Here is a 25,810-nt window from a genome sequence, read left to right on the forward strand (position 1 = left end):
TTGAGAAGATGTTCAACTGGATGGTGACCAGGATCAACAACTCGTTGGAGACCAAACAGCCTCGGCAATACTTCATCGGAGTGTTGGACATCGCCGGCTTCGAGATCTTCGATGTGAGCGTCTGGGCTGAGGGGGAGGGGGGTGATGTGGGGCTGGGAGGGCGGGATGGAGCCATAGATTGAGAGCTGTGGGGCTGATGGAGCATAGATTGAGAGCTGTGGGGCTGGGAGGACGCGATGGAGCCATAGATTGGGAGCTGTGGGGCTGATGGAGCCATAGATTGAGAGCTGTGGGGCTGATGGAGCCATAGACTGAGAGCTGTGGGCTGATGGAGCCATAGATTGAGAGCTGTGGGGCTGGTGGAGCATAGATTGAGAGCTGTGGGGCTGGTGGAGCCATAGATTGGGAGCTGTGGGGCTGGTGGAGCCATAGATTGAGAGCTGTGGGGCTGGTGGAGCCATAGATTGGGAGCTGTGGGGCTGGTGGAGCCATAGACTGAGAGCTGTGGGGCTGGTGGAGCCATAGATTGAGAGCTGTGGGGCTGGGAGGACGCGATGGAGCCATAGATTGAGAGCTGTGGGGCTGATGGAGCCATAGATGGAGAGCTGTGGGGCTGATGGAGCCATGGATTGAGAGCTGTGGGGCTGGTGGAGCCATAGATTGGGAGCTGTGGGGCTGATGGAGCCATAGATTGAGAGCTGTGGGGCTGGGAGGACGCGATGGAGCCATAGATTGAGAGCTGTGGGGCTGATGGAGCCATAGATTGAGAGCATGTGGGGCTGGTGGAGCCATAGACTGAGAGCTGTGGGGCTGATGGAGCCATAGATTGAGAGCTGTGGGGCTGATGAGCCATAGATTGAGAGCTGTGGGGCTGATGGAGCCATAGACTGAGAGCTGTGGGGCTGATGGAGCCATAGATTGAGAGCTGTGGGGCTGGTGGAGCATAGATTGAGAGCTGTGGGGCTGATGGATCCATAGACTGAGAGCTGTGGGGCTGATGGAGCCATAGATTGGGAGCTGTGGGGCTGATGGAGCCATAGATTGAGAGCTGTGGGGCTGAAGGACAGGATGGAGCCATAGACTGAGAGCTGTGGGGCTGATGGAGCCATAGATTGGGAGCTGTGGGGCTGATGGAGCCATAGACTGAGAGCTGTGGGGCTGATGGAGCCATAGATTGAGAGCTGTGGGGCTGATGGAGCCATAGATTGAGAGCTGTGGGGCTGGTGGAGCCATAGATTGGGAGCTGTGGGGCTGGGAGGACACAATGGAGCCATAGATTGAGAGCTGTGGGGCTGATGGAGCCATAGATTGAGAGCTGTGGGGCTGATGGAGCCATAGATTGAGAGCTGTGGGGCTGATGGAGCCATAGATTGGGAGCTGTGGGGCTGGGAGGACACAATGGAGCCATAGATTGAGAGCTGTGGGGCTGATGGAGCCATAGATTGAGAGCTGTGGGGCTGGGAGGACACGATGGAGCCATAGATTGAGAGCTGTGGGGCTGATGGAGCCATAGATTGAGAGCTGTGGGGCTGATGAGCCATAGATTGGGAGCTGTGGGGCTGGGAGGACACAATGGAGCCATAGATTGAGAGCTGTGGGGCTGATGGAGCCATAGATTGAGAGCTGTGGGGCTGGGAGGACACGATGGAGCCATAGATTGAGAGCTGTGGGGCTGATGGAGCCATAGATTGAGAGCTGTGGGGCTGGTGGAGCCATAGATTGAGAGCTGTGGGGCTGGTGGAGCCATAGATTGAGAGCTGTGGGGCTGGGAGGACGTGATGGAGCCACTGGACGCTCTGTTGACCCCATTGGGCCTCCAGTTGATCTCACTATTCCCATTGGACATACCAGTCACCCCATTGGACGTCCCACTCACCCCATTGGATGTCCCACTGACCCAACTGGGTATCCCACTGACCCCATTGGACGTCCCACTGACCCTACTGGACATCCCACTCACCCCATTGGACAACCCACTCACCCCACTGGACATCCCATTAGATGTCCATAGATCCCATTGGCCATAGGCTGACCCTATGGGGCATCACGTTGCTCTTCTCCCTTGTAGCCCCATAGATCTCGTTGGCCATAGCTGACCCTATGGGGCATCACGTTGCTCTTCTCCCTTGTCAGCCCCATAGATCCCATTGGTCATAGGCTGACCCTATGGGGCATCACGTTGCTCTTCTCCCCTTGTCAGCCCCATAGATCCCATTGGCCATAGGCTGACCCTATGGGGCATCACGTTGCTCTTCTCCCTTGTCAGCCCCATAGATCCCATTGGCCATAGGCTGACCCTATGGGCATCACGTTGCTCTTCTCCCCTTGTAGCCCCATAGATCCCATTGGCCATAGGCTGACCCTATGGGGCATCACGTTGCTCTTCTCCCTTGTAGCCCCATAGATCCCACTGGCCATAGGCTGACCCTATGGGGCATCACGTTGCTCTTCTCCCTTGTAGCCCCATAGATCTTGTTGGCCATAGGCTGACCCTATGGGGCATCACGTTGCTCTTCTCCCTTGTAGCCCCATAGATCCCATTGGCCATAGGCTGACCCTATGGGGCATCACGTTGCTCTTCTGCCTTGTCAGCCCCATAGATCCCATTGGCCATAGGCTGACCCTATGGGGCATCACGTTGCTCTTCTCCCCTTGTAGCCCATAGATCCCATTGGCCATAGGCTGACCCTATGGGGCATCACGTCGCTCTTCTCCCTTGTAGCCCCATAGATCCCATTGGCCATAGGCTGACCCTATGGGGCATCACGTTGCTCTTCTCCCCTTGTAGCCCCATAGATCCCATTGGCCATAGGCTGACCCTATGGGGCATCACGTTGCTCTTCTCCCTTGTAGCCCCATAGATCCCATTGGCCATAGGCTGACCCTATGGGGCATCACGTTGCTCTTCTCCCTTGTAGCCCCATAGATCCCACTGGCCATAGGCTGACCCTATGGGCATCACGTTGCTCTTCTCCCCTTGTCAGCCCCATAGATCCCTTTGGCCATAGGCTGACCCTATGGGGCATCACGTCGCTCTTCTCCCTTGTAGCCCCATAGATCCCATTGGCCATAGGCTGACACTATGGGGCATCACGTTGCTCTTCTCCCTTGTAGCCCCATAGATCCCATTGGCCATAGGCTGACCCTATGGGCATCACGTTGCTCTTCTCCCCTTGTAGCCCCATAGATCCTGTTGGCCATAGGCTGACCCTATGGGGCGTCACGTTGCTCTTCTCCCTTGTAGCCCCATAGATCCCATTGGCCATAGGCTGACCCTATGGGGCGTCACGTTGCTCTTCTCCCTTGTAGCCCATAGATCCCATTGGCCATAGGCTGACCCTAGAGGGCGTCACGTTGCTCTTCTCCCCTTGTAGCCCCATAGATCCCATTGGCCATAGGCTGACCCTATGGGGCATCACGTTGCTCTTCTCCCCTTGTAGCCCCATAGATCCCATTGGCCATAGGCTGACCCTATGGGGCATCACGTTGCTCTTCTCCCTTGTAGCCCCATAGATCCCATTGGCCATAGGCTGACCCTATGGGGCATCACGTTGCTCTTCTCCCTCGTAGCCCCATAGATCCCGTTGGCCATAGGCTGACCCCAGGGGGCGTCACGTTGCTCTTCTCCCCTTGTAGCCCCATAGATCCCATTGGCCATAGGCTGACCCTATGGGGCATCACGTTGCTCTTCTCCCTTGTAGCCCCATAGATCCCATTGGCCATAGGCTGACCCTATGGGGCGTCACGTTGCTCTTCTCCCTTGTAGCCCCATAGATCCCATTGGCCATAGGCTGACCCCAGGGGGCGTCACGTTGCTCTTCTCCCTTGTAGCCCCATAGATCCCACTGGCCATAGGCTGACCCTATGGGGCATCACGTTGCTCTTCTCCCTTGTAGCCCCATAGATCCCATTGGCCATAGGCTGACCCTATGGGGCGTCACGTTGCTCTTCTCCCTTGTAGCCCCATAGATCCCACTGGCCATAGGCTGACCCTATGGGGCATCACGTTGCTCTTCTCCCCTTGTAGCCCCATAGATCCCATTGGCCATAGGCTGACCCTATGGGGCGTCACGTTGCTCTTCTCCCTTGTAGCCCCATAGATCCCACTGGCCATAGGCTGACCCTATGGGGCATCACGTTGCTCTTCTCCCTTGTAGCCCCATAGATCTCGTTGGCCATAGGCTGACCCTATGGGGCATCACGTTGCTCTTCTCCCTTGTAGCCCCATAGATCTCATTGGCCATAGGCTGACCCTATGGGGGCATCACGTTGCTCTTCTCCCTTGTAGCCCCATAGATCCCATTGGCCATAGGCTGACCCTATGGGGCGTCACGTTGCTCTTCTCCCTTGTAGCCCCATAGATCCCATTGGCCATAGGCTGACCCTATGGGGCATCACTTTGCTCTTCTCCCTTGTAGCCCCATAGATCCCACTGGCCATAGGCTGACCCTATGGGGCATCACGTTGCTCTTCTCCCCTTGTCAGCCCCATAGATCCCATTGGCCATAGGCTGACCCCAGGGGGTGTCACGTTGCTCTTCTCCCTTGTATCCCCATAGATCCCACTGGCCATAGGCTGACCCTATGGGGCATCACGTTGCTCTTCTCCCCTTGTCAGCCCCATAGATCCCATTGGCCATAGGCTGACCCTATGGGGCGTCACGTTGCTCTTCTCCCCCCCCCCCAGTTCAACAGCTTCGAGCAGCTCTGCATCAACTTCACCAACGAGAAGCTGCAGCAGTTCTTCAACCACCACATGTTCGTGCTGGAGCAGGAGGAGTACAAGAAGGAGGGCATCGAGTGGGAGTTCATTGACTTCGGCATGGACCTCCAGGCCTGCATCGACCTCATCGAGAAGGTGATTTGGGGACCCTTCCCACACCTTGGGGGACCCCCAGAAGGGGGCCGATAGGACCCGACCACATCTGTGTCCTCCGCAGCCCATGGGGATCATGTCCATCTTGGAGGAGGAGTGCATGTTCCCCAAGGCCACGGATATGACCTTCAAGGCCAAACTCTTCGACAACCACTTGGGGAAATCGGCCAATTTCGGGAAGCCCCGTAACATCAAAGGGAAACCCGAAGCTCACTTTGCCCTGGTGCACTACGCGGGCACGGTGGACTACAACATCATCGGTTGGCTGCAGAAGAACAAGGACCCGCTCAACGAGACGGTGGTGGGGCTCTACCAGAAGTCAGCCTTGAAGCTCTTGGCCAATCTCTTTGCCAACTACGCCGGAGCCGACGCGCGTAAGTAGAAGCCGTTGAGCCACTCGAGAGTGGTAGAACCCACCATCCAAACCCTGAGTGAACCAATCCGTCGCTTCCTTTCCTTTCCCTCATCCAATAGCTGTGGAGAAAGGGAAAGGAGCCAAGAAGAAAGGTTCCTCCTTCCAGACCGTATCGGCCTTGCACCGGGTGAGGACGGTGGGATCCATCAGACCAAGGGACCTCGGTGGATCTCGCTCTCATCATCCCTCATCTCCTCCAGGAGAATCTCAACAAGCTGATGACCAACCTCCGTTCCACCCCACCCCCATTTTGTCCGCTGCATCATCCCCAACGAGACCAAGTCTCCTGGTGAGCCTATAGAATCACTCAGTGGGGTCGGATGGGGGCCCCGCAACGGCTTCCAATTGGTTCCTTTTCTGCACCCAGGTGTGATGGACAACCCCCTGGTGATGCACCAGCTCCGCTGCAATGGGGTGCTGGAGGGCATCCGCATCTGCCGCAAGGGTTTCCCCAACCGCATCCTCTACGGGGACTTCCGTCAGAGGTGGGATTGGTCAACGTGGGTCTGAAGGTGGGACCCCAGAACCCACCCAGGGCTCATTTTGGGGTCGTTTCCTCCCGTTCTTTGCCAGGTATCGCATCCTGAACCCCGCAGCCATCCCTGAGGGGCAGTTCATCGACAGCCGCAAGGGAGCTGAGAAACTCCTGGGGTCGCTGGATATCGATCACAACCAGTACAAATTTGGGCACACCAAGGTGAGGCCTGGCAGCTCTCGGTTCCCCACCATCCACTTCTCTGCTTACGGTCCTGCACAGTATGTCCACCAAACCGCCCGTCTGCCCGTGCATTCAACCGTGCCATGTAGCCCAACCCAACCACTGACCTTCCATCCAACCCAACCACTGACCCTTCCACCCAACCCAACCCAATATCTGAGCCTTCCACCCAACCCAACATCTCACCCTTCCACCCAACCCAAACCAATATCTGACCCTTCCATCCAACCCAACATCTGACCCTTCCACCCAACCCAACCCAACATCTGACCCTTCCATCCAACCCAACCACTGACCCTTCCATCCAACCCAACCCAACATCTGAGCCTTCCATCCAACCCAACACTGACCCTTCCATCCAACCCAACCCAACATCTGAGCCTTCCACCCAACCCTTCCACCCAACCCAACCCAACCACTGACCCTTCCATCCAACCCAACCCAACATCTGACCCTTCCACCCAACCCAACATCTCACCCTTTCATCCAACCCAACCCAACATCCGAGCCTTCCATCCAACCCAACCCAACATCTCACCCTTCCACCCAACCCAATATCTGACCCTTCCACCCAACCCAACATCTCACCCTTCCACCCAAACCAACCAACCACTGACCCTTTTATCCAACCCAACCCAACCAATATCTGAGCCTTCCACCCAACCCAACATCTGACCCTTCCACCCAATCCCTCCCGACATCTGACCCTTCCATCCAACCCAACCACTGACCCTTCCATCCAACCCAACCCAACATCTGAGCCTTCCACCCAACCCAACCCAACATCCGAGCCTTCCATCCAACCCAACCCAACATCTGACCCTTCCACCCAACCCAACCCAATATCTGAGCCTTCCACCCAACCCAACATCTCACCCTTTCATCCAACCCAACCCATCATCTGACCCTTCCACCCAACCCAACCCAACATCTGACCCTTCCACCCAACCCAACCCAATATCTGACCCTTCAAACCAACCCAACATCTGACCCTTCCACCCAACCCAACATCTCACCCTTTCATCCAACCCAACCCAACATCTGACCCTTCCACCCAACCCAACCCAATATCTGACCCTTCAACCCAACCCAACATCTGACCCTTCCACCCAACCCAACATCTCACCCTTTCATCCAACCCAACCCAATATCTGAGCCTTCCACCCAACCCAACATCTCACCCTTCCACCCAAACCAACCCAACCACTGACCCTTTTATCCAACCCAATATCTGAGCCTTCCACCCAACCCAACCACTGACCCTTCCACCCAACCCAACCACTGACCCTTCCATCCAACCCAACCACTGACCCTTCCACCCAACCCAACATCTGAGCCTTCCACCCAACCCTTCCACCCAACCCAACCCAACCACTGACCCTTCCATCCAACCCAACCCAACATCTGACCCTTCCAACCAACCCTTCCATCCAACCCAACCCAACCATTGACCCTTTCATCCAACCCAACCCAATATCTGAGCCTTCCACCCAACCCAACATCTCACCCTTTCATCCAACCCAACCCATCATCTGAGCCTTCCACCCAACCCGACCACTGACCCTTCCACCCAACCCAACCCAACATCTGACCCTTCCACCCAATCCCTCCCGACATCTGACCCTTCCACCCAACCCAACCCAACATCTGACCCTTCCACCCAATCCCTCCCGACATCTGACCCTTCCACCCAACCCAACATCTGACCCTTCCATCCAACCCAACCCAATATCTGACCCTTCCACCCAACCTTCCACCCAACCCAACATCTGACCCTTCCATCCAACCCAACCCAACATCTGACCCTTCCATCCAACCCAACCACTGACCCTTCCATCCAACCCAACCCAACATCTGACCCTTCCACCCAACCATTCCACCCAACCCAACCCAACCACTGACCCTTTCATCCAACCCAACCCAACATCTGAGCCTTCCATCTAACCCAACTACTGACCCTTCCATTCAACGCAGTCCAATATCTGACCCTTCCACCCAACCCAACCACTGACCCTTCCACCCAACCCAAACACTGACCCTTCCATCCAACCCAACCACTGACCCTTCCACCCAACCCAACATCTGAGCCTTCCATCCAACCCAATCACTGACCCTTCCATCCAACCCAACTCAACATCTGAGCCTTCCACCCAACCCTTCCACCCAACCCAACCCAACCACTGACCCTTCCATCCAACCCAACCCAACATCTGACCCTTCCATCCAACCCTTCCATCCAACCCAAACCAACCATTGACCCTTTCATCCAACCCAACCCAATATCTGAGCCTTCCACCCAACCCAACATCTCACCCTTTCATCCAACCCAACCCATCATCTGAGCCTTCCACCCAACCCGACCACTGACCCTTCCACCCAACCCAACCCAACATCTGACCCTTCCACCCAACCCAACCCAACATCTGACCCTTCCACCCAACCCAACCCAATATCTGACCCTTCAACCCAACCCAACATCTGACCCTTCCACCCAACCCAACATCTCACCCTTTCATCCAACCCAACCCAACATCTGACCCTTCCACCCAACCCAACCCAATATCTGAGCCTTCAACCCAACCCAACATCTGACCCTTCCACCCAACCCAACATCTCACCCTTTCATCCAACCCAACCCAATATCTGAGCCTTCCACCCAACCCAACATCTCACCCTTCCACCCAACCCAACCACTGACCCTTCCACCCAACCCAACATCTGAGCCTTCCATCCAACCCAACCACTGACCCTTCCATCCAACCCAACCCAACATCTGAGCCTTCCACCCAACCCTTCCACCCAACCCAACCCAACCACTGACCCTTCCATCCAACCCAACCCAACATCTGACCCTTCCATCCAACCCTTCCATCCAACCCAACCCAACCATTGACCCTTTCATCCAACCCAACCCAATATCTGAGCCTTCCACCCAACCCAACATCTCACCCTTTCATCCAACCCAACCCATCATCTGAGCCTTCCACCCAACCCGACCACTGACCCTTCCACCCAACCCAACCCAACATCTGACCCTTCCACCCAATCCCTCCCGACATCTGACCCTTCCACCCAACCCAACATCTGACCCTTCCATCCAACCCAACCCAACATCTGAGCCTTCCACCCAACCCTTCCACCCAACCCAACCCAACCACTGACCCTTCCATCCAACCCAGCCCAATATCTGACCCTTCCACCCAACCCAACCACTGACCCTTCCACCCAACCCATCATCTGAGCCTTCCACCCAACCCAACCACTGACCCTTCCATCCAACCCAACCCAACATCTGAGCCTTCCACCCAACCCTTCCACCCAACCCAACCCAACCACTGACCCTTTTATCCAACCCAACCCAATATCTCACCCTTCCACCCAACCCAACCCAACCACTGACCCTTCCACCCAACCCAACCCAACATCTGAGCCTTCCACCCAACCCAACATCTGAGCCTTCCATCCAACCCAACCCAACATCTGACCCTTCCACCCAACTCAACCACTGACCCTTCCATCCAACCCAACCCAATATCTGAGCCTTCCATCCAACCCAACCACTGACTCTTCCATCCAACCCAACCCAACATCTGACCCTTCCATCCAACCCAGCCCAATATCTGACCCTTCCACCCAACCCAACCACTGACCCTTCCACCCAACTCAACCACTGACCCTTCCATCCAACCCAACCCAACATCTGACCCTTCCACCCAACCCAACCCAACATCTGACCCTTCCACCCAACCCAACCACTGTCCCTTCCACCCAACCCAACATCTGAGCCTTCCATCCAACCCAACCACTGTCCCTTCCACCCAACCCAACATCTGAGCCTTCCATCCAACCCAACCACTGACCCTTCCATCCAACCCAGCCCAATATCTGACCCTTCCATCCTACCCAACCACTGACCCTTCCACCCAACCCAACCCAACATCTGACCCTTCCACCCAACCCAACATCTGACCCTTCCATCCAACCCAACCACTGACCCTTCCATTCAACCCAACCCAACATCTGAGCCTTCCACCCAACCCTTCCACCCAACCCAACCCAACCACTGACCCTTCCATCCAACCCAACCCAACATCTGACCCTTCCATCCAACCCTTCCATCCAACCCAACCCAACCATTGACCCTTTCATCCAACCCAACCCAATATCTGAGCCTTCCACCCAACCCAACATCTCACCCTTTCATCCAACCCAACCCATCATCTGAGCCTTCCACCCAACCCGACCACTGACCCTTCCACCCAACCCAACCCAACATCTGACCCTTCCACCCAATCCCTCCCAATATCTGAGCCTTCCACCCAACCCAACATCTGACCCTTCCATCCAACCCAACCCAACATCTGACCCTTCCATCCAACCCTTCCATCCAACCCAACCCAACCATTGACCCTTTCATCCAACCCAAGCCAATATCTGAGCCTTCCACCCAACCCAACATCTCACCCTTTCATCCAACCCAACCCAATATCTGAGCCTTCCACCCAACCCAACATCTCACCCTTTCATCCAACCCAACCCATCATCTGAGCCTTCCACCCAACCCGACCACTGACCCTTCCACCCAACCCAACCCAACATCTGACCCTTCCACCCAATCCCTCCCGACATCTGACCCTTCCACCCAACCCAACATCTGACCCTTCCATCCAACCCAACCCAACATCTGAGCCTTCCACCCAACCCTTCCACCCAACCCAACCCAACCACTGAGCCTTCCATCCAACCCAGCCCAATATCTGACCCTTCCACCCAACCCAACATCTCACCCTTCCACCCAAACCAACCCAACCACTGACCCTTTTATCCAACCCAACCCAACATCTGAGCCTTCCATCCAACCCAACCCAACATCTGACCCTTCCACCCAACCCAACCCAACATCTGACCCTTCCACCCAATCCCTCCCGACATCTGACCCTTCCACCCAACCCAACATCTGACCCTTCCATCCAACCCAACCCAACATCTGAGCCTTCCACCCAACCCTTCCACCCAACCCAACCCAACCACTGACCCTTCCATCCAACCCAGCCCAATATCTGACCCTTCCACCCAACCCAACCACTGACCCTTCCACCCAACCCAACCACTGACCCTTCCACCCAACTCAACCACTGACCCTTCCACCCAACCCATCATCTGAGCCTTCCACCCAACCCAACCACTGACTCTTCCATCCAACCCAACCCACCCAACCCAACATCTGACCCTTCCACGCAACCCACCCACTGACCCTTCAATCAAAACCAACCTTTCACGCTTCCACCCAACCCAACCCAACCTTCCACCCTTCTCCCCAACTCTCTCCTCCCAACCTCTCCTCTCCTTCTCAGTCCACCTCATCCTCACTGACCTCCTTCCACCCCCCCCCCCCAAGGTTTTCTTTAAGGCCGGACTGCTGGGGCTGCTGGAGGAGATGCGCGATGAACGCCTGGCTCGCATCATGACCCGCCTGCAGGCCCAAGTCCGTGGTTTTCTCTCCAGGCAGGAGTTCAAAAAGATCTTGGAGCGCCGGTGGGTCCCGTTGGTGCTGCTCAGTGGGTCGGTGCCGGGTGAGGGTCTCAGCCTCAAACTCACTTTGAGTGGTCGCTCCACGCAGGGACTCCCTGCTGGTCATCCAGTGGAACATCCGTGCCTTCATGGGGGTGAAGAACTGGCCCTGGATGAAGCTGTACTTTAAGATCAAGCCTTTGCTGAAGAGCGCTGAGACTGAGAAGGAGATGCAGGTGGGAGGATGGGGAGGGTTCAGGGGGGCACAGGCCAAAACGTGGTTGGGGTAGGGCTGATGGGTGCATGTTGGTGATGGCACCTGTCTCCTGTGCCCCCCCCCCCCCCCCCCCCAACACAGACAATGAAGGAGGAATTCGGGCGCCTGAAGGAGGCCTTGGAGAAGTCAGAGGCACGTCGGAAGGAGCTGGAGGAGAAGATGGTGTCCATGCTGCAGGAGAAGAACGACCTCCAGCTGCAAGTGCAGGCCGTATGTGATGGCCGCTTCCTGGCCCAGCTGCTCCCCGCTCCTTCCCTTTCCACTCCCACCCATGAGGTTCCCCCTATAGGAGCAAGACAATCTTGCCGACGCCGAGGAGCGCTGCGACCAGCTGATCAAGAACAAGATCCAGCTGGAGGCCAAGGTGAAGGAGATGCTGGAGAGGTTGGAGGAAGAGGAGGAGATGAACGCCGAGCTGACGGCCAAGAAGAGGAAGCTGGAGGATGAGTGTTCGGAGCTGAAGAAGGACATCGATGACCTGGAGCTGTCATTGGCCAAAGTGGAGAAGGAGAAACACGCCACGGAGAACAAGGTGAGGGGGTCGGATTGGGAAGACCTGAGGTGAGTTGGGTTGGGTTGAGAAGAACCAAGAGTGGTCAGTCTGGGTTCTCCCACGTCTCCTGACTTCCATCTAGTCTGACTATGGGGCAGAAGGAGCCTCTTGGTGACTGAGATGGAGGCCTGGTTCTTCTCCCCACGCAGGTCAAGAACCTCACAGAGGAGATGGCCGGGTTGGATGAGACCATTGTCAAGTTGACCAAGGAGAAGAAGGCCCTTCAGGAGTCCCACCAGCAGACGCTGGATGACCTGCAGGCTGAGGAGGACAAGGTCAACACCTTGACGAAGGCCAAAGTGAAGCTGGAGCAGCAAGTGGATGACGTGAGTCCCGTCTCTTGTTTGACTGGTCGGAAAAGATTCTCCTTGGGAATTGCTGGAGGTCTCTGCCTTGTTTTCAGCTTGAGAGCTCGCTGGAGCAGGAGAAGAAGATCCGGATGGACCTGGAAAGAGCCAAGAGGAAGCTGGAAGGGGACTTGAAGCTGGCCCAGGAGAGCATCATGGACCTGGAGAATGACAAGCAGCAGATGGAGGAGAGGCTGAAAAAGTAGGACCCTGCCCACCACCTCTGCCATCCCCTCACCCCTTCCCCTGAACTTGTTCTGCTCTGAGAAGTGGGGATGACAACCTCCGTTCCTCCTTCTCCAGGAAAGACTTTGAGCTCAATGCGCTCAATGCTCGAATTGAGGATGAACAAGCAATTGCTGGCCAGCTTCAGAAGAAGCTCAAAGAGCTCCAGGTCAGGCTGGGGTGGAATGGAGCTGATATAGTCCCCAGTAGGTTGGGTTGGTGGAGCAGGGTCAAGTGGAAGAGTCTCCAGTTGGGTTGGGTTGGGTTGGGTTGGGTGGAAGAGTTTCCTATTGGTTGGGTTGGGTTGGGTGGAAGAGTCTCCAGTTGGGTTGGGTTGGGTGGAAGAGTCTCCAGTTGGGTTGGGTTGGGTTGGGTGGAAGAGTCTCCAGTTGGGTTGAGTTGGGTAGAAGAGTCTCCAGTTGGGTTGGGTTGAGTTGTGTCTTGAAGTGTCTCCAATGGGCCATGGAGTTAGTAGTTGAGTTGAGTTGGGTTAAGTTCAGTTGAGTTGTGTGCTGAAGGGTCTCCAATGTGCCATGGAGTGGCATTGGGTAGTTGAGTCGGGTTGAGCTGTGTGCTGAAGGGTCTCCAATGGGCCATGGTGTGAGTAGTTGAGTTGGGTTGGGTTGGGTTGTGTGCTGAAGGGTCTCCAATGGGCCATGGAGTGGCATTGGGTAGTTGAGTCGGGTTGAGTTGTGTGCTGAAGGGTCTCCAATGGGCCGTGGAGTGAGTAGTTGAGTTGAGTTGGGTTGAGTTGTGTGCTGAAGGGTCTCCAATGGGCCATGGAGTGGCATTGGGTAGTTGAGTCGGGTTCAGATGGGTTGAGTTGTTTGTTGAAGGGCCTTTAATGGGCCATGGAGGGAGTAGTTGAGTTGAGTTGAGTTGGGTTGGGTTGAGTTGTGTGCTAAAGGGTCTCCAATGGGCCATGGAATGAGTAGCTGAGTTGAGTTGAGTTGGGTTGGGTTGGGTTGTGTGCTGAAGGGTCTCCAATGGGCCATGGAGTGGCATTGGGTAGTTGAGTCGGGTTGAGTTGTGTGCTGAAGGGCCTCCAATGGGCCGTGGAGTGAGTAGTTGAGTTGAGTTGAGTTGGGTTGGGTTGGGTTGTGTGCTGAAGGGTCTCCAATGGGCCATGAGTGGCATTGGGTAGTTGAGTTGGGTTGAGCTGGGTTGAGTTGTGTGCTGAAGGGTCTTCAATGGTCCATGGTGTGAGTAGTTGAGTTGAGTTGAGTTGAGTTGAGTTGAGTTGGGTTGAGTTGTGTGCTGAAGGGTCTCCAATGGGCCATGGAGTGGCATTGGGTAGTTGAGTCGGGTTGAGTTGTGTGCTGAAGGGCCTTTAATGGGCCATGGAGGGAGTAGTTGAGTTGAGTTGGGTTGAGTTGTGTGCTGAAGGGTCTCCAGTGGGCCATGGAGTGGCATTGGGTAGTTGAGTTGGGTTCAGATGGGTTGAGTTGTTTGTTGAAGGGCCTCCAATGGGCCATGGAATGAGTAGCTGAGTTGAGTTGAGTTGAGTTGGGTTGAGTTGTGTGCTGAAGGATCTCCAATTGGCCATGGAGTGGCACTGGGTAGTTGAGTTGGGTTGAGCTGGGTTGAGTTGTGTGCTAAAGGGTCTCCAATGGGTCATGGAGTGAGTAGTTGAGTTGAGTTGGGTTGAGTTGTGTGCTGAAGGGTCTCCAATGGGCTGTGAGTGGCGTTGGGTTGGGTAGAAGATCCCCCAGTTGATTGGACTGAATCAAATGGAGTCCCCGGATGACAGGCAAGAATCGAGGAGCTGGAAGAGGAGCTGGAGGCAGAGAGGACGGGCCGGGCCAAGGTGGAGAAGCTGCGCTCGGATCTATCACGGGAGCTGGAGGAGATCAGCGAGAGGCTGGAGGAGGCCGGTGGAGCCACGTCGGTGCAGCTGGAGCTCAACAAGAAGAGGGAGGCTGAGTTCCAGAAGCTGCGTCGCGACCTGGAGGAGGCCACGTTGCAACACGAGGCCACGGCCGCTGCCCTGCGCAAGAAGCACGCCGACAGCGTGGCCGAGCTGAGCGAGCAGCTGGACAACCTGCAGAGGGTCAAGCAGAAGCTGGAGAAGGAGAAGAGCGAGTTGAAGCTGGAGCTGGACGACGTCGGCTCCAACATGGAGCAGCTCATCAAGGCCAAGGTAAGAGGGTCAGGGGGATGCCAGGTGGGATGGTTCCTCCTCTGGTTCAAGGCCAAGGTAGGGGATCAAGGGGATGCCAGGTGGGATGGACCCCACTCCGGTTCAAGGCCAAGGTAGGAGATCAGGGGGAATCCAAGTGGGACAGTTCCTCCTCTGGTCCAAAGCCAAGGTAGGAGATCAGAGGGAAGCCAGGTGGGACGGTTTCCCCTCTGGTCTTCTGCTGCTCTTCCTAATCAGGAGGAAACCAGGTAGGATGGACCCCACTCCGGTTCAAGGACAAGATAGGAGATCAGGGGGAAGCCAGGTGGGACAGTTCACCCTCTGGTTCAAGGCCAAGGTAGGAGATCAGAGGGAAGCCAGGTGGAACGGTTTCCCCTCTGGTCTTCTGGTGCTCTTCCCAATCAGGGGGACACCAGGTTGGATGGACCCCCCACTGTGGTTCAAGGCCAAGGCAGCCAACCAGGGGGAAGCCAGGTGGGATGGTTCCTCCTCTGGTCTTCTGGTGCTCTTCCTAATCAGGAGGAAACCAGGTAGGATGGACCCCACTCCGGTTCAAGGCCAAGGTAGGGGGTCAAGGGGAAGCCAGGTGGGACAGTTCCTCCTCTGGTCCAAAGCCAAGGTAGGAGATCAGAGGGAAGCCAAGTGGGACGGTTCCCCCTCTGGTTCAAGGCCAAGGTAGGGGATCAAGGGGATGCCAGGTGGGATGGTTCCTCCTCTGGTTCAAGGCCAAGGTAGGGGATCAAGGGGATGCCAGGTGGGATGGACCCCACTCCGGTTCAAGGCCAAGGTAGGGGGTCAAGGGGAAGCCAGGTGGGATGGACCCCACTCTGGTTCAAGGCCAAGGTAGGGGGTCAAGGGGAAGCCAGGTGGGATGGTTCCTCCTCTGGTCTTCTGGTGCTCTTCCCAATCAGGGGGACACCAGGTAGGATGGACCCCACTCCGGTTCAAGGCCAAGGTAGGAGATCAGGGGGAAGCCAAGTGGGACGCTTCCCCCTCTAGTTCAAGGCCAAGGTAGGAGATCAGAGGGAAGCCAGGTGGGACGGTTCCCCCTCTGGTCTTCTGGTGCTCTTCCCAATCAGGGGGACACCAGGTAGGATGGACCCCACTCCGGTTCAAGGCCAAGATAGGAGATCAGATGGAAGCCAGGTGGGATGGTTTCCCCTCTGGTCTTCTGGTGCTCTTCCCAATCAGGAGGAAACCGGGTAGGATGGACCCCACTCCGGTTCAAGGCCAAGGTAGCCAATCAAAGGGAAGCCAGGTGGGATGGACCCCACTCCGGTTCAAGGCCAAGGCAGGGGGTCAAGGGGAAGCCAGGTGGGACGGTTCCCCCTCTGGTGTTCTTCCCTTGCAACTTTCTGGTCTCATCTTCCTTCATCGAATCACTCAGGTTGGAAAAAGACCTTCAAGATCATCAAGTCCAACCACGACCTTAACCAAACTACCCTGACAACCCACTCTAAATCGTATCCCCCCCCCCGAGCACCAACTCCCTTCCTCCGTCTTCCCCCAGGCCAACCTGGAGAAGCTGTGCCGTACCACGGAGGACCAGATGAACGAGCACCGCAGCAAATCAGAGGAGGCACAGCGCATGGTTGCAGACCTCAGCACCCAGCAAGCCAAGCTGCAGACAGAGAATGGTGACCACCTCGACCCCCCCCCTCATTCTCTGCTCCATCTACTGGCCTTGGGGACCACTGGGGGGCTGTGGGGGGCTCTCCGCAGTAACAACCACCCCGATTTGTGCCCTGTAGGTGAGCTCTCAAGGCAGCTGGAGGAGAAGGAAGCCTTCATCAACCAGCTGATGCGTGGGAAACTCACCTACACCCAGCAGCTGGAGGACCTGAAGAGGCAGCTGGAGGAGGAAGCCAAAGTATGAAAGGTTTTGGAGGGTTGGAGGGTTGGGGGTGAGGCATCCTAAGGGCAGGGGGATGTGGGAGGGGGGATGGAGGAGCTCAGGGAGGTTGGTTGTTGTCATGGAGGTTGGGTTGAGTTGGGTTGGGATTGAATCGGGTTGAATTGGATTTGCTTGGATGGAGTTGAAATTGGGTTGGGTTGGATTGGATTGGGTTGAATTGGATTTCCTTGGATGGAGTTGAAATTGGGTTGGGTTGGGATTGAATTGGGTTGGGTTGGGATTGAATTGGGTTGAATTGGATTTGCTTGGATGGAGTTGAAATTGGGTTGGGTTGGGATTGAATCAGGTTGAATTGGATTTGCTTGGATGGAGTTGAAATTGGGTTGGGTTGGATTGGATTGGGTTGAATTGGATTTGCTTGGATCGAGTTGAAATTGGGTTGGGTTGGGATTTAATTGGGTTGAATTGGATTTGCTTGGATGGAGTTGCATTTGGGTTGGGTTGGGATTTAATTGGGTTGAATTGGATTTGCTTGGATGGAGTTGCATTTGGGTTGGGTTGGATGGATTGGGTTGAATTGGATTTGCTTGGATGGAGTTGAAATTGGGTTGGGTTGGGATTGAATTGGGTTGGGTTGGGATTGAATTGGGTTGAATTGGATTTGCTTGGATGGAGTTGAAATTGGGTTGGGTTGGGATTGAATCAGGTTGAATTGGATTTGCTTGGATGGAGTTGCGTTTGGGTTGGGTTGGATTGGATTGGGTTGAATTGGATTTGCTTGGATGGAGTTGCGTTTGGGTTGGGTTGGATTGGATTGGGTTGAATTGGATTTGCTTGGATGGAGTTGCGTTTGGGTTGGGCTGGGATTGAATCGGGTTGAATTGGATTTGCTTGGATGGAGTTGAAATTGGGTTGGGTTGGATTGGATTGGGTTGAATTGGATTTGCTTGGATGGAGTTGTGTTTGGGTTGGGTTGGGATTGAATCGGGTTGAATTGGATTTGCTTGGATGGAGTTGTGTTTGGGTTGGGTTGGGATTGAATCGGGTTGAATTGGATTTGTTTGGATGGAGTTGAAATTGGGTTGGGTTGGATTGAATTGGGTTGAATTGGATTTGCTTGGATGGAGTTGAAATTGGGTTGGGTTGGGATTGAATTGGGTTGAATTGGATTTGCTTGGATGGAGTTGAAATTGGGTTGGGTTGGATTGGATTGGGTTGAATTGGATTTGCTTGGATGGAGTTGTGTTTGGGTTGGGTTGGGATTTAATTGAGTTGGGTTGAGTTTGATTGGATTGGGTTGAATTGAGTTGGGTTGAGTTTGATTGGATTGGGTTGAATTGAGTTGGGTTGAGTTTGGATTGGGTTGAATTGAACTGAGTTGAGTTTGGTTGGATTGGGTTGAATTGAGTTGTGTTGAGTTTGATTTGATTGGGTTGAATTGAGTTGGGTTGAGTTTGGTTGGATTGGGTTGAATTGAGCTGAGTTTGGATTGGGTTGAATTGAGGTGGGTTGAGTTTGGTTGGATTGGGTTGAATTGAGTTGGGTTGAGTTTGGATTGGGTTGAATTGAACTGAGTTGAGTTTGGTTGGATTGGGTTGAATTGAGTTGGGTTGAGTTTGGTTGGATTGGGTTGAATTGAGTTGGGTTGGGTTTGATTGGATTGGGTTGAATTGAGTTGTGTTGAGTTTGGTTGGATTGGGTTGAATTGAGTCAGGTTGAGTTTGGTTGGATTGGGTTGAATTGAGTTGGGTTGAGTTTGGTTGGATTGGGTTGAATTGAGTTGGGTTGAGTTTGGATTGGGTTGAATTGAACTGAGTTGAGTTTGGTTGGATTGGGTTGAATTGAGTTGGGTTGAGTTTGGTTGGATTGGGTTGAATTGAGTTGGGTTGAGTTTGATTGGATTGGGTTGAATTGAGTTGTGTTGAGTTTGGTTGAGCTGGGTTGAGTCAGTTTGGGTTGATTCATGTTGAGTTGGGTTGAGTTGGTCTGAGTTGAGTTGTGTTGTTGGGTTGGATGAAGTTGAGATGGGTTATTGAGTTGTTTTGGGTTGGACTGTGTTATGTGGGGTTGAGTTGGAGCAGGTTGAGTTGTGCTGAGATCATTTGGGTTTAGTTGAGTCGAGTTGGGTTAGTTGAGTTGAACTGAGTTGGTTTGAGTTGTGTCAAGTTGGGTTGTGTTGGGTTGAGTTATTTAAGGCTGAGTTGAATTGAGTTGGTTTGGGTTGAGTTGGAGCAGGTTGAGATGATTTGGATTGAGGTGAGTTTGATTGCATTGGGTTGAGTTTAATTAGATTGGGTTGAATTGAGGTGGGTTGAGTTTGGTTGGATTGGGTTGAATTGAACTGAGTTGAGTTTGGTTGGATTGGGTTGAATTGAGTCGGGTTGAGTTTGGTTGGATTGGGTTGAATTGAGCGGAGTTTGGATTGGGTTGAATTGAGTTGGGTTGAGTTTGGTTGGATTGGGTTGAATTGAGTTGGGTTGAGTTTGGATTGGGTTGAATTGAGTCGGGTTGAGTTTGGTTGGATTGGGTTGAATTGAGTTGGGTTGAGTTTGATTGGATTGGGTTGAATTGAATTGCATTGAGTTTAATTGGATGGGGTTGAATTGAGTTGGGTTGAGTTTGGTTGGAATGGGTTGAATTGAGTCGGGTTGAGTTTGGTTGAGCTGGGTTGAGTCAGTTTGGGTTGATTCATGTTGAGTTGGGTTGAGTTGGTCTGAGTTGAGTTGTGTTGTTGGGTTGGATGAAGTTGAGTTGGGTTATTGAGTTGCTTTGGGTTGGACTGTGTTATGTTGGGTTGAGTTGGAGCAGGTTGAGTTGTGCTGAGATCATTTGGGTTTAGTTGAGTCGAGTTGGGTTAGTTGAGTTGAACTGAGTTGGTTTGAGTTGTGTCAAGTTGGGTTGTGTTGGGTTGAGTTATTTAAGGCTGAGTTGAATTGAGTTGGTTTGGGTTGAGTTGGAGCAGGTTGAGATGATTTGGATTGAGATGAGTTTGATTGCACTGAGTTGAGTTTGATTGGATTGGGTTGAATTGAGTTGGGTTGAGTTTGATTGGATTGGGTTGAATTGAGTTGTGTTGAGTTTGGTTGGATTGGGTTGAATTGAGTTGGGTTGAGTTTGGATTGGGTTGAATTGAGTTGGGTTGAGTTTGGATTGGGTTGAATTGAGTTGTGTTGAGTTTGGTTGGATTGGGTTGAATTGAGTCAGGTTGAGTTTGGTTGGATTGGGTTGAATTGAGCTGAGTTTGGATTGGGTTGAATTGAGTTGGGTTGAGTTTGATTGGATTGGGTTGAATTGAGTTGGGTTGAGTTTGGTTGGATTGGGTTGAATTGAGCTGAGTTTGGATTGGGTTGAATTGAGTTGTGTTGAGTTTGGTTGGATTGGGTTGAATTGAGTCAGGTTGAGTTTGGTTGGATTGGGTTGAATTGAGCTGAGTTTGGATTGGGTTGAATTGAGTTGTGTTGAGTTTGGTTGGATTGGGTTGAATTGAGTCGGGTTGAGATCGTTTGTGTTTAGTTGAGTCGGGTTGGGTTAGTTGAGTTGGGCTGCCCTAAGGAAGACCTGATTGAGTTGAAGCAATGAATGCCACCACTTGTTGGGATGGGGACCCTCAAGCCACCCCAAGCTGATGCTTCTCTGCCTTCTCCTCACTCCAGGCCAAGAACGCTCTGGCCCACGCCCTGCAGTCAGCCCGGCACGACTGTGACCTGCTGAGGGAGCAGTACGAGGAGGAGACGGAGGCCAAGGCTGAGCTGCAACGCGCCCTCTCCAAGGCCAACTCGGAGGTGGCCCAGTGGAGGACCAAGTATGAGACGGATGCCATCCAACGCACCGAGGAGCTGGAGGAGGCCAAGTGAGTCCTTTGCCAATGGGTTTGGATGCTGATGGAGGAGCCCTTTGGGGCCACGCACCGTGTCTCCCCATCCCCTCATCTAGTAGATGTGTATGTTTGGTGGCCCTGCTAGGCAAAGGGGGGTTGGAACGACATGATCCTTGATGTCCCGTCCAACCCGGCTCATTCTGTGATCCCCCATTTCATGACCATATAGCCCATTGGGTGACCACTTGGTGGCCATTGGTGGCCCCTTGTGACCTTATAGCCCATTGGGTGACCACTTGGTGGCCATTGGTGGCCCCTTGTGACCATGTAGCCCATTGGGTGACCACTTGGTGGCCATTTGTGACCACGTAGCCCATTGGGTGACCACTTGGTGGCCATTGGTGGCCCCTTGTGACCTTATAGCCCATTGGGTGACCACTTGGTCGCCGTTGGTGGCCCCTTGTGACCTTATAGCCCATTGGGTGACCACTTGGTGGCCATTGGTGGCCCCTTGTGACCTTATAGCCCATTGGGTGACCACTTGGTGGCCCCTTGTGACCTTATAGCCCATTGGGTGACCACTTGGTGGCCATTGGTGGCCTTTGGTGACCACATCACCATTGGGTGACCCCTTGGTGTCCATTGGTGGCCTTTGGTGACCAGATCACCCATTGGTTGACCATTTGGTGGCCATTGGTGGCATCTTCTTACCACGTAGCCCATTGGGTGACCTCTTGGTGCTCATTCTGTGATCCCCCCCCCCATTAGGAAGAAGCTGGCGCAGCGGCTGCAGGAAGCCGAGGAGGCGGTGGAGGCGGTGAACGCCAAGTGTTCCTCCTTGGAGAAGACCAAGCATCGGCTGCAGAATGAGATCGAGGACCTGATGGCAGACCTGGAGAGGTCCAACGCCGCGGCTGCCGCTCTGGATAAGAAGCAAAGGAACTTTGATAAGGTGGGAGCTCGAGGGCACGAGGTTGGGGTAAGAAAGAAGGTGTTCTCTATGGAAGAGGAGGTTGTAAGCCAAGTCCTCGGGGGCGTCCCCTGCAGATCTTATCAGAGTGGAAGCAGAAGTTTGAGGAGTCGCAGACGGAGCTGGAGGCGTCCCAGAAGGAGTCCCGGTCCCTCAGCACTGAGCTCTTCAAGCTGAAGAACGCCTACGAGGAATCACTGGAGCACCTGGAGACCATCAAGAGGGAGAACAAGAACCTCCAAGGTGAGGGTGCAGCCGTCCCCAACGTCACTCTGCGCTTCCTGCACCCTCTGACGGGTTCTTATCCTTGCAGAGGAGATCTCGGATCTGACGGAGCAGCTGGGAGCCAGCCACAAGACCATCCATGAGCTGGAGAAGGTCCGTAAGCAGCTGGACGCTGAGAAGATGGAGCTGCAAGCGGCCCTGGAGGAGGCCGAGGTGAGCAAAGCTCCATCACCACGCAACCATCACCATCAATCACCATCATCCCCATCAACCATCACCATCAACCATCAACCATCAACATCCCCATCAACCATCAACCATCACCATCAACCATCATCATCCCCATCAACCATCACCATCCCCATCAACCATCACCATCAACCACCACCATCCCCATCAACCATCACATAAAACCATCATCATCTCCATCCACCATCATCATCCCCATCAACCATCAACCACCCCCATCAACCACCACCATCCCCATCAACCATCCCCATCAACCATCACCATCCACCATCCCCATCAACCATCCCCATCAACCATCATCATCCTCATCAACCATCAACCATCACCATCAACCATCAACCATCCCCATCAACCATCCCCATCCCCATCAACCATCCCCATCAACCATCCCCATCAACCATCACCATCCCCATCCACCACCACCACCCCCATCAACCATCCCCATCAACCATCACCATCCCATCAACCATCCCCATCAACCATCAACCATCATCATCCCCATCAACCATCCCCATCAACCATCATCATCCCCATCAACCATCCCCATCAACCATCACCATCCCCATCAACCATCCCCATCAACCATCCCCATCCCCATCAACCATCCCCATCCCCATCAACCATCACCATCCCCATCAACCATCCCCATCAACCATCACCATCCCCATCAACCATCCCCATCAACCATCCCCATCAACTATCACCATCCCCATCAACCATCCCCATCCCCATCAACCATACCCATCAACCACCAACCATCCCCATCAACCATCAACCATCCCCATCAACCATCACCATCCCCATCAACCATCACCATCAACCATCCCCATCAACCATCAACCCTCCCCATCAACCATCCCCATCCCCATCAACCATCCCTATCAACCATCACCATCCCCATCAATCATCCCCATTAACCATCACCATCCCCATCAACCATCCCCATCAACCATCCCCATCAACCATCACCATCAACCATCAACCATCCCCATCAACCATCATCACCCCCATCAACCATCCCCATCCCCATCAACCATCCCCATCCCCATCCCCATCAACCATCCCCATCAACCATCACCATCCCATCAACCATCCCCATCAACCATCCCCATCAACCATCCCCATCCCCATCAACCATCACCATCCCCATCAACCATCACCATAAACCACCACCATCCCCATCAACCATCACATAAAACCATCATCATCCCCATCAACCATCATCATCCCCATCCACCATCATCATCCCCATCAACCATCACCATCCCCATCAACCATCACCATCAACCACCACCATCCCCATCAACCATCACATAAAACCATCATCATCCCCATCAACCATCATCATCCCCATCAACCATCATCATCCCCATCAACCATCACCATAAACCACCACCATCCCCATCAACCATCACATAAAACCATCATCATCCCCATCAACCATCCCCATCAACCATCAACCATCCCCATCAACCATCAACCATCATCATCCCCATCCCCATCAACCACCACCATCCCCATCAACCATCAACCATCACCATCAACCATCAACCATCACCATCAACCATCCCTATCAACCATCACCATCCCCATCAATCATCCCCATTAACCATCACCACCCCCATCAACCATCCCCATCAACCATCACCATCCCATCAACCATCATCATCCCCATCAACCATCACCATCAACCATCACCATCCCCATCAACCATCACCATCAACCATCAACCATCACCATCACCATCAACCATCACCATCAACCATCAAACATCCCCATCAACCACCCCCATCAACCATCCCCATCCCCATCAACCATCCCCATCAACCATCATCAACCATCACCATCCTCATCAACCATCCCCATCAACCATCCCCATCCCCATCAACCATCCCCATCAACCATCCCCATCAACCACCACCATCCCCATCAACCCTCCCCATCAACCATCATCATCCCCATCAACCACCACCATCCCCAATAACCATCATCATCCCCATCAACCATCCCCATCAACCATCACCACCCCCATCAACCATCCCCATCAACCATCACCATCCCATCAACCATCATCATCCCCATCAACCATCACCATCAACCATCCCCATCAACCATCCCCATCAACCATCCCCATCAACCATCCCCATCAACCATCACCATCCCCATCAACCATCCCCATCAACCATCACCATCAACCATCAACCATCCCCATCAACCATCCCCATCAACCATCATCATCCCCATCAACCATCCCCATCAACCATCACCATCAACCATCCCCATCAACCATCCCCATCAACCATCCCCATCCCCATCAACCATCCCCATCAACCATCCCCATCAACCATCACCATCAACCATCAACCATCCCCATCAACCATCCCCATCAACCATCATCATCCCCATCAACCATCCCCATCAACCATCACCATCAACCATCCCCATCAACCATCCCCATCAACCATCCCCATCCCCATCAACCATCCCCATCAACCATCACCATCCCCATCAACCATCACCATCAACCATCCCCATCCCCATCAACCATCACCATCCCCATCCACCACCACCACCCCCATCAACCATCAACCATCACCATCACCATCAACATCCCCATCAACCATCAACCATCCCCATCAACCATCCCCATCAACCATCCCCATCCCCATCAACCATCAACATCCCCATCCACCATCCCCATCCCCATCCACCACCACCATCCCCATCAACCATCCCCATCAACCATCCCCATCAACCATCACCATCAACCATCACCATCAACCATCAAACATCCCCATCAACCACCCCCATCAACCATCCCCATCCCCATCAACCATCCCCATCAACCATCATCAACCATCACCATCCTCATCAACCATCCCCATCAACCATCCCCATCCCCATCAACCATCAACCATCACCATCCCCATCAACCATCAACCATCCCCATCAACCATCCCCATCAATCAACCATCCCCATCCCCATCAACCATCCCCATCAACCATCACCATCCCCATCAACCATCCCCATCCCCATCAACCACCCCCATCCTCCTGGTGTCCCCCATGGCCACCAACACTCCCCATGTCCCCACCCCAGGCATCTTTGGAACACGAGGAAGGGAAGATCCTTCGGGCCCAGCTGGAGTTCAACCAAGTGAAGGCGGATTACGAGCGTAAGCTGGCGGAGAAGGAGGAGGAGATGGAGCAGGCCAAGAGGAACCACCAGCGGGTGGTGGACTCACTGCAGACGTCGCTGGATGCCGAGACCCGGAGCCGCAACGAAGCCCTGAGGCTGAAGAAGAAGATGGAGGGCGACCTCAACGAGATGGAGATCCAGCTGAGCCACGCCAACCGCGTGGCGGCCGAGGCCCAGAAGCAAGTCAAGGCCTTGCAGGGCTACCTCAAGGTGGGGACCAATGGGGGCTGTGGGGTGAGTGGAGGTGGTTATCGGTCCATTGGTGGGTCTTTGGTGGCCATACAGACCATTGGGTGACCACTTGGTGGCCATTTGTGAGCACGTAGCCCATTGGGTGACCACTTGGTGGCCCCTTGTGACCACGTAGCCCATTGGGTGACCACTTGGTGGCCATTTGTGACCACGTAGCCCATTGGGTGACCACTTGGTGGCCC

The 25,810-nt window shown here is 54.1% G+C and overlaps 1 protein-coding gene across 1 annotated transcript in view; it reads left to right on the plus strand.

The window, feature by feature from the left end:
* Positions 1 to 5: 5 nt before the first annotated feature.
* LOC140264788 (myosin-7-like) overlaps positions 6 to 25,810 on the plus strand; it is a gene marked incomplete at both ends in the record, with an annotated part of 33,391 nt that continues 7,586 nt past the window's right edge. Inside the window, 23 exon segments of the mRNA XM_072360695.1 lie at positions 6 to 113; positions 4,687 to 4,857; positions 4,940 to 5,249; positions 5,350 to 5,417; positions 5,491 to 5,529; positions 5,531 to 5,579; positions 5,658 to 5,775; positions 5,864 to 5,987; positions 11,407 to 11,543; positions 11,629 to 11,755; positions 11,878 to 12,006; positions 12,086 to 12,328; positions 12,499 to 12,675; positions 12,753 to 12,898; positions 13,000 to 13,090; positions 14,672 to 15,061; positions 16,572 to 16,698; positions 16,813 to 16,931; positions 20,570 to 20,766; positions 21,502 to 21,685; positions 21,781 to 21,946; positions 22,017 to 22,141; positions 25,278 to 25,586. Coding sequence (XP_072216796.1) covers positions 6 to 113; positions 4,687 to 4,857; positions 4,940 to 5,249; positions 5,350 to 5,417; positions 5,491 to 5,529; positions 5,531 to 5,579; positions 5,658 to 5,775; positions 5,864 to 5,987; positions 11,407 to 11,543; positions 11,629 to 11,755; positions 11,878 to 12,006; positions 12,086 to 12,328; positions 12,499 to 12,675; positions 12,753 to 12,898; positions 13,000 to 13,090; positions 14,672 to 15,061; positions 16,572 to 16,698; positions 16,813 to 16,931; positions 20,570 to 20,766; positions 21,502 to 21,685; positions 21,781 to 21,946; positions 22,017 to 22,141; positions 25,278 to 25,586 — 3,654 coding nt within the window.

The sequence above is a fragment of the Excalfactoria chinensis genome, unplaced genomic scaffold, assembly GCF_039878825.1.
Source record: "Excalfactoria chinensis isolate bCotChi1 unplaced genomic scaffold, bCotChi1.hap2 Scaffold_1020, whole genome shotgun sequence".
Lineage (NCBI taxonomy): Eukaryota > Metazoa > Chordata > Aves > Galliformes > Phasianidae > Excalfactoria > Excalfactoria chinensis.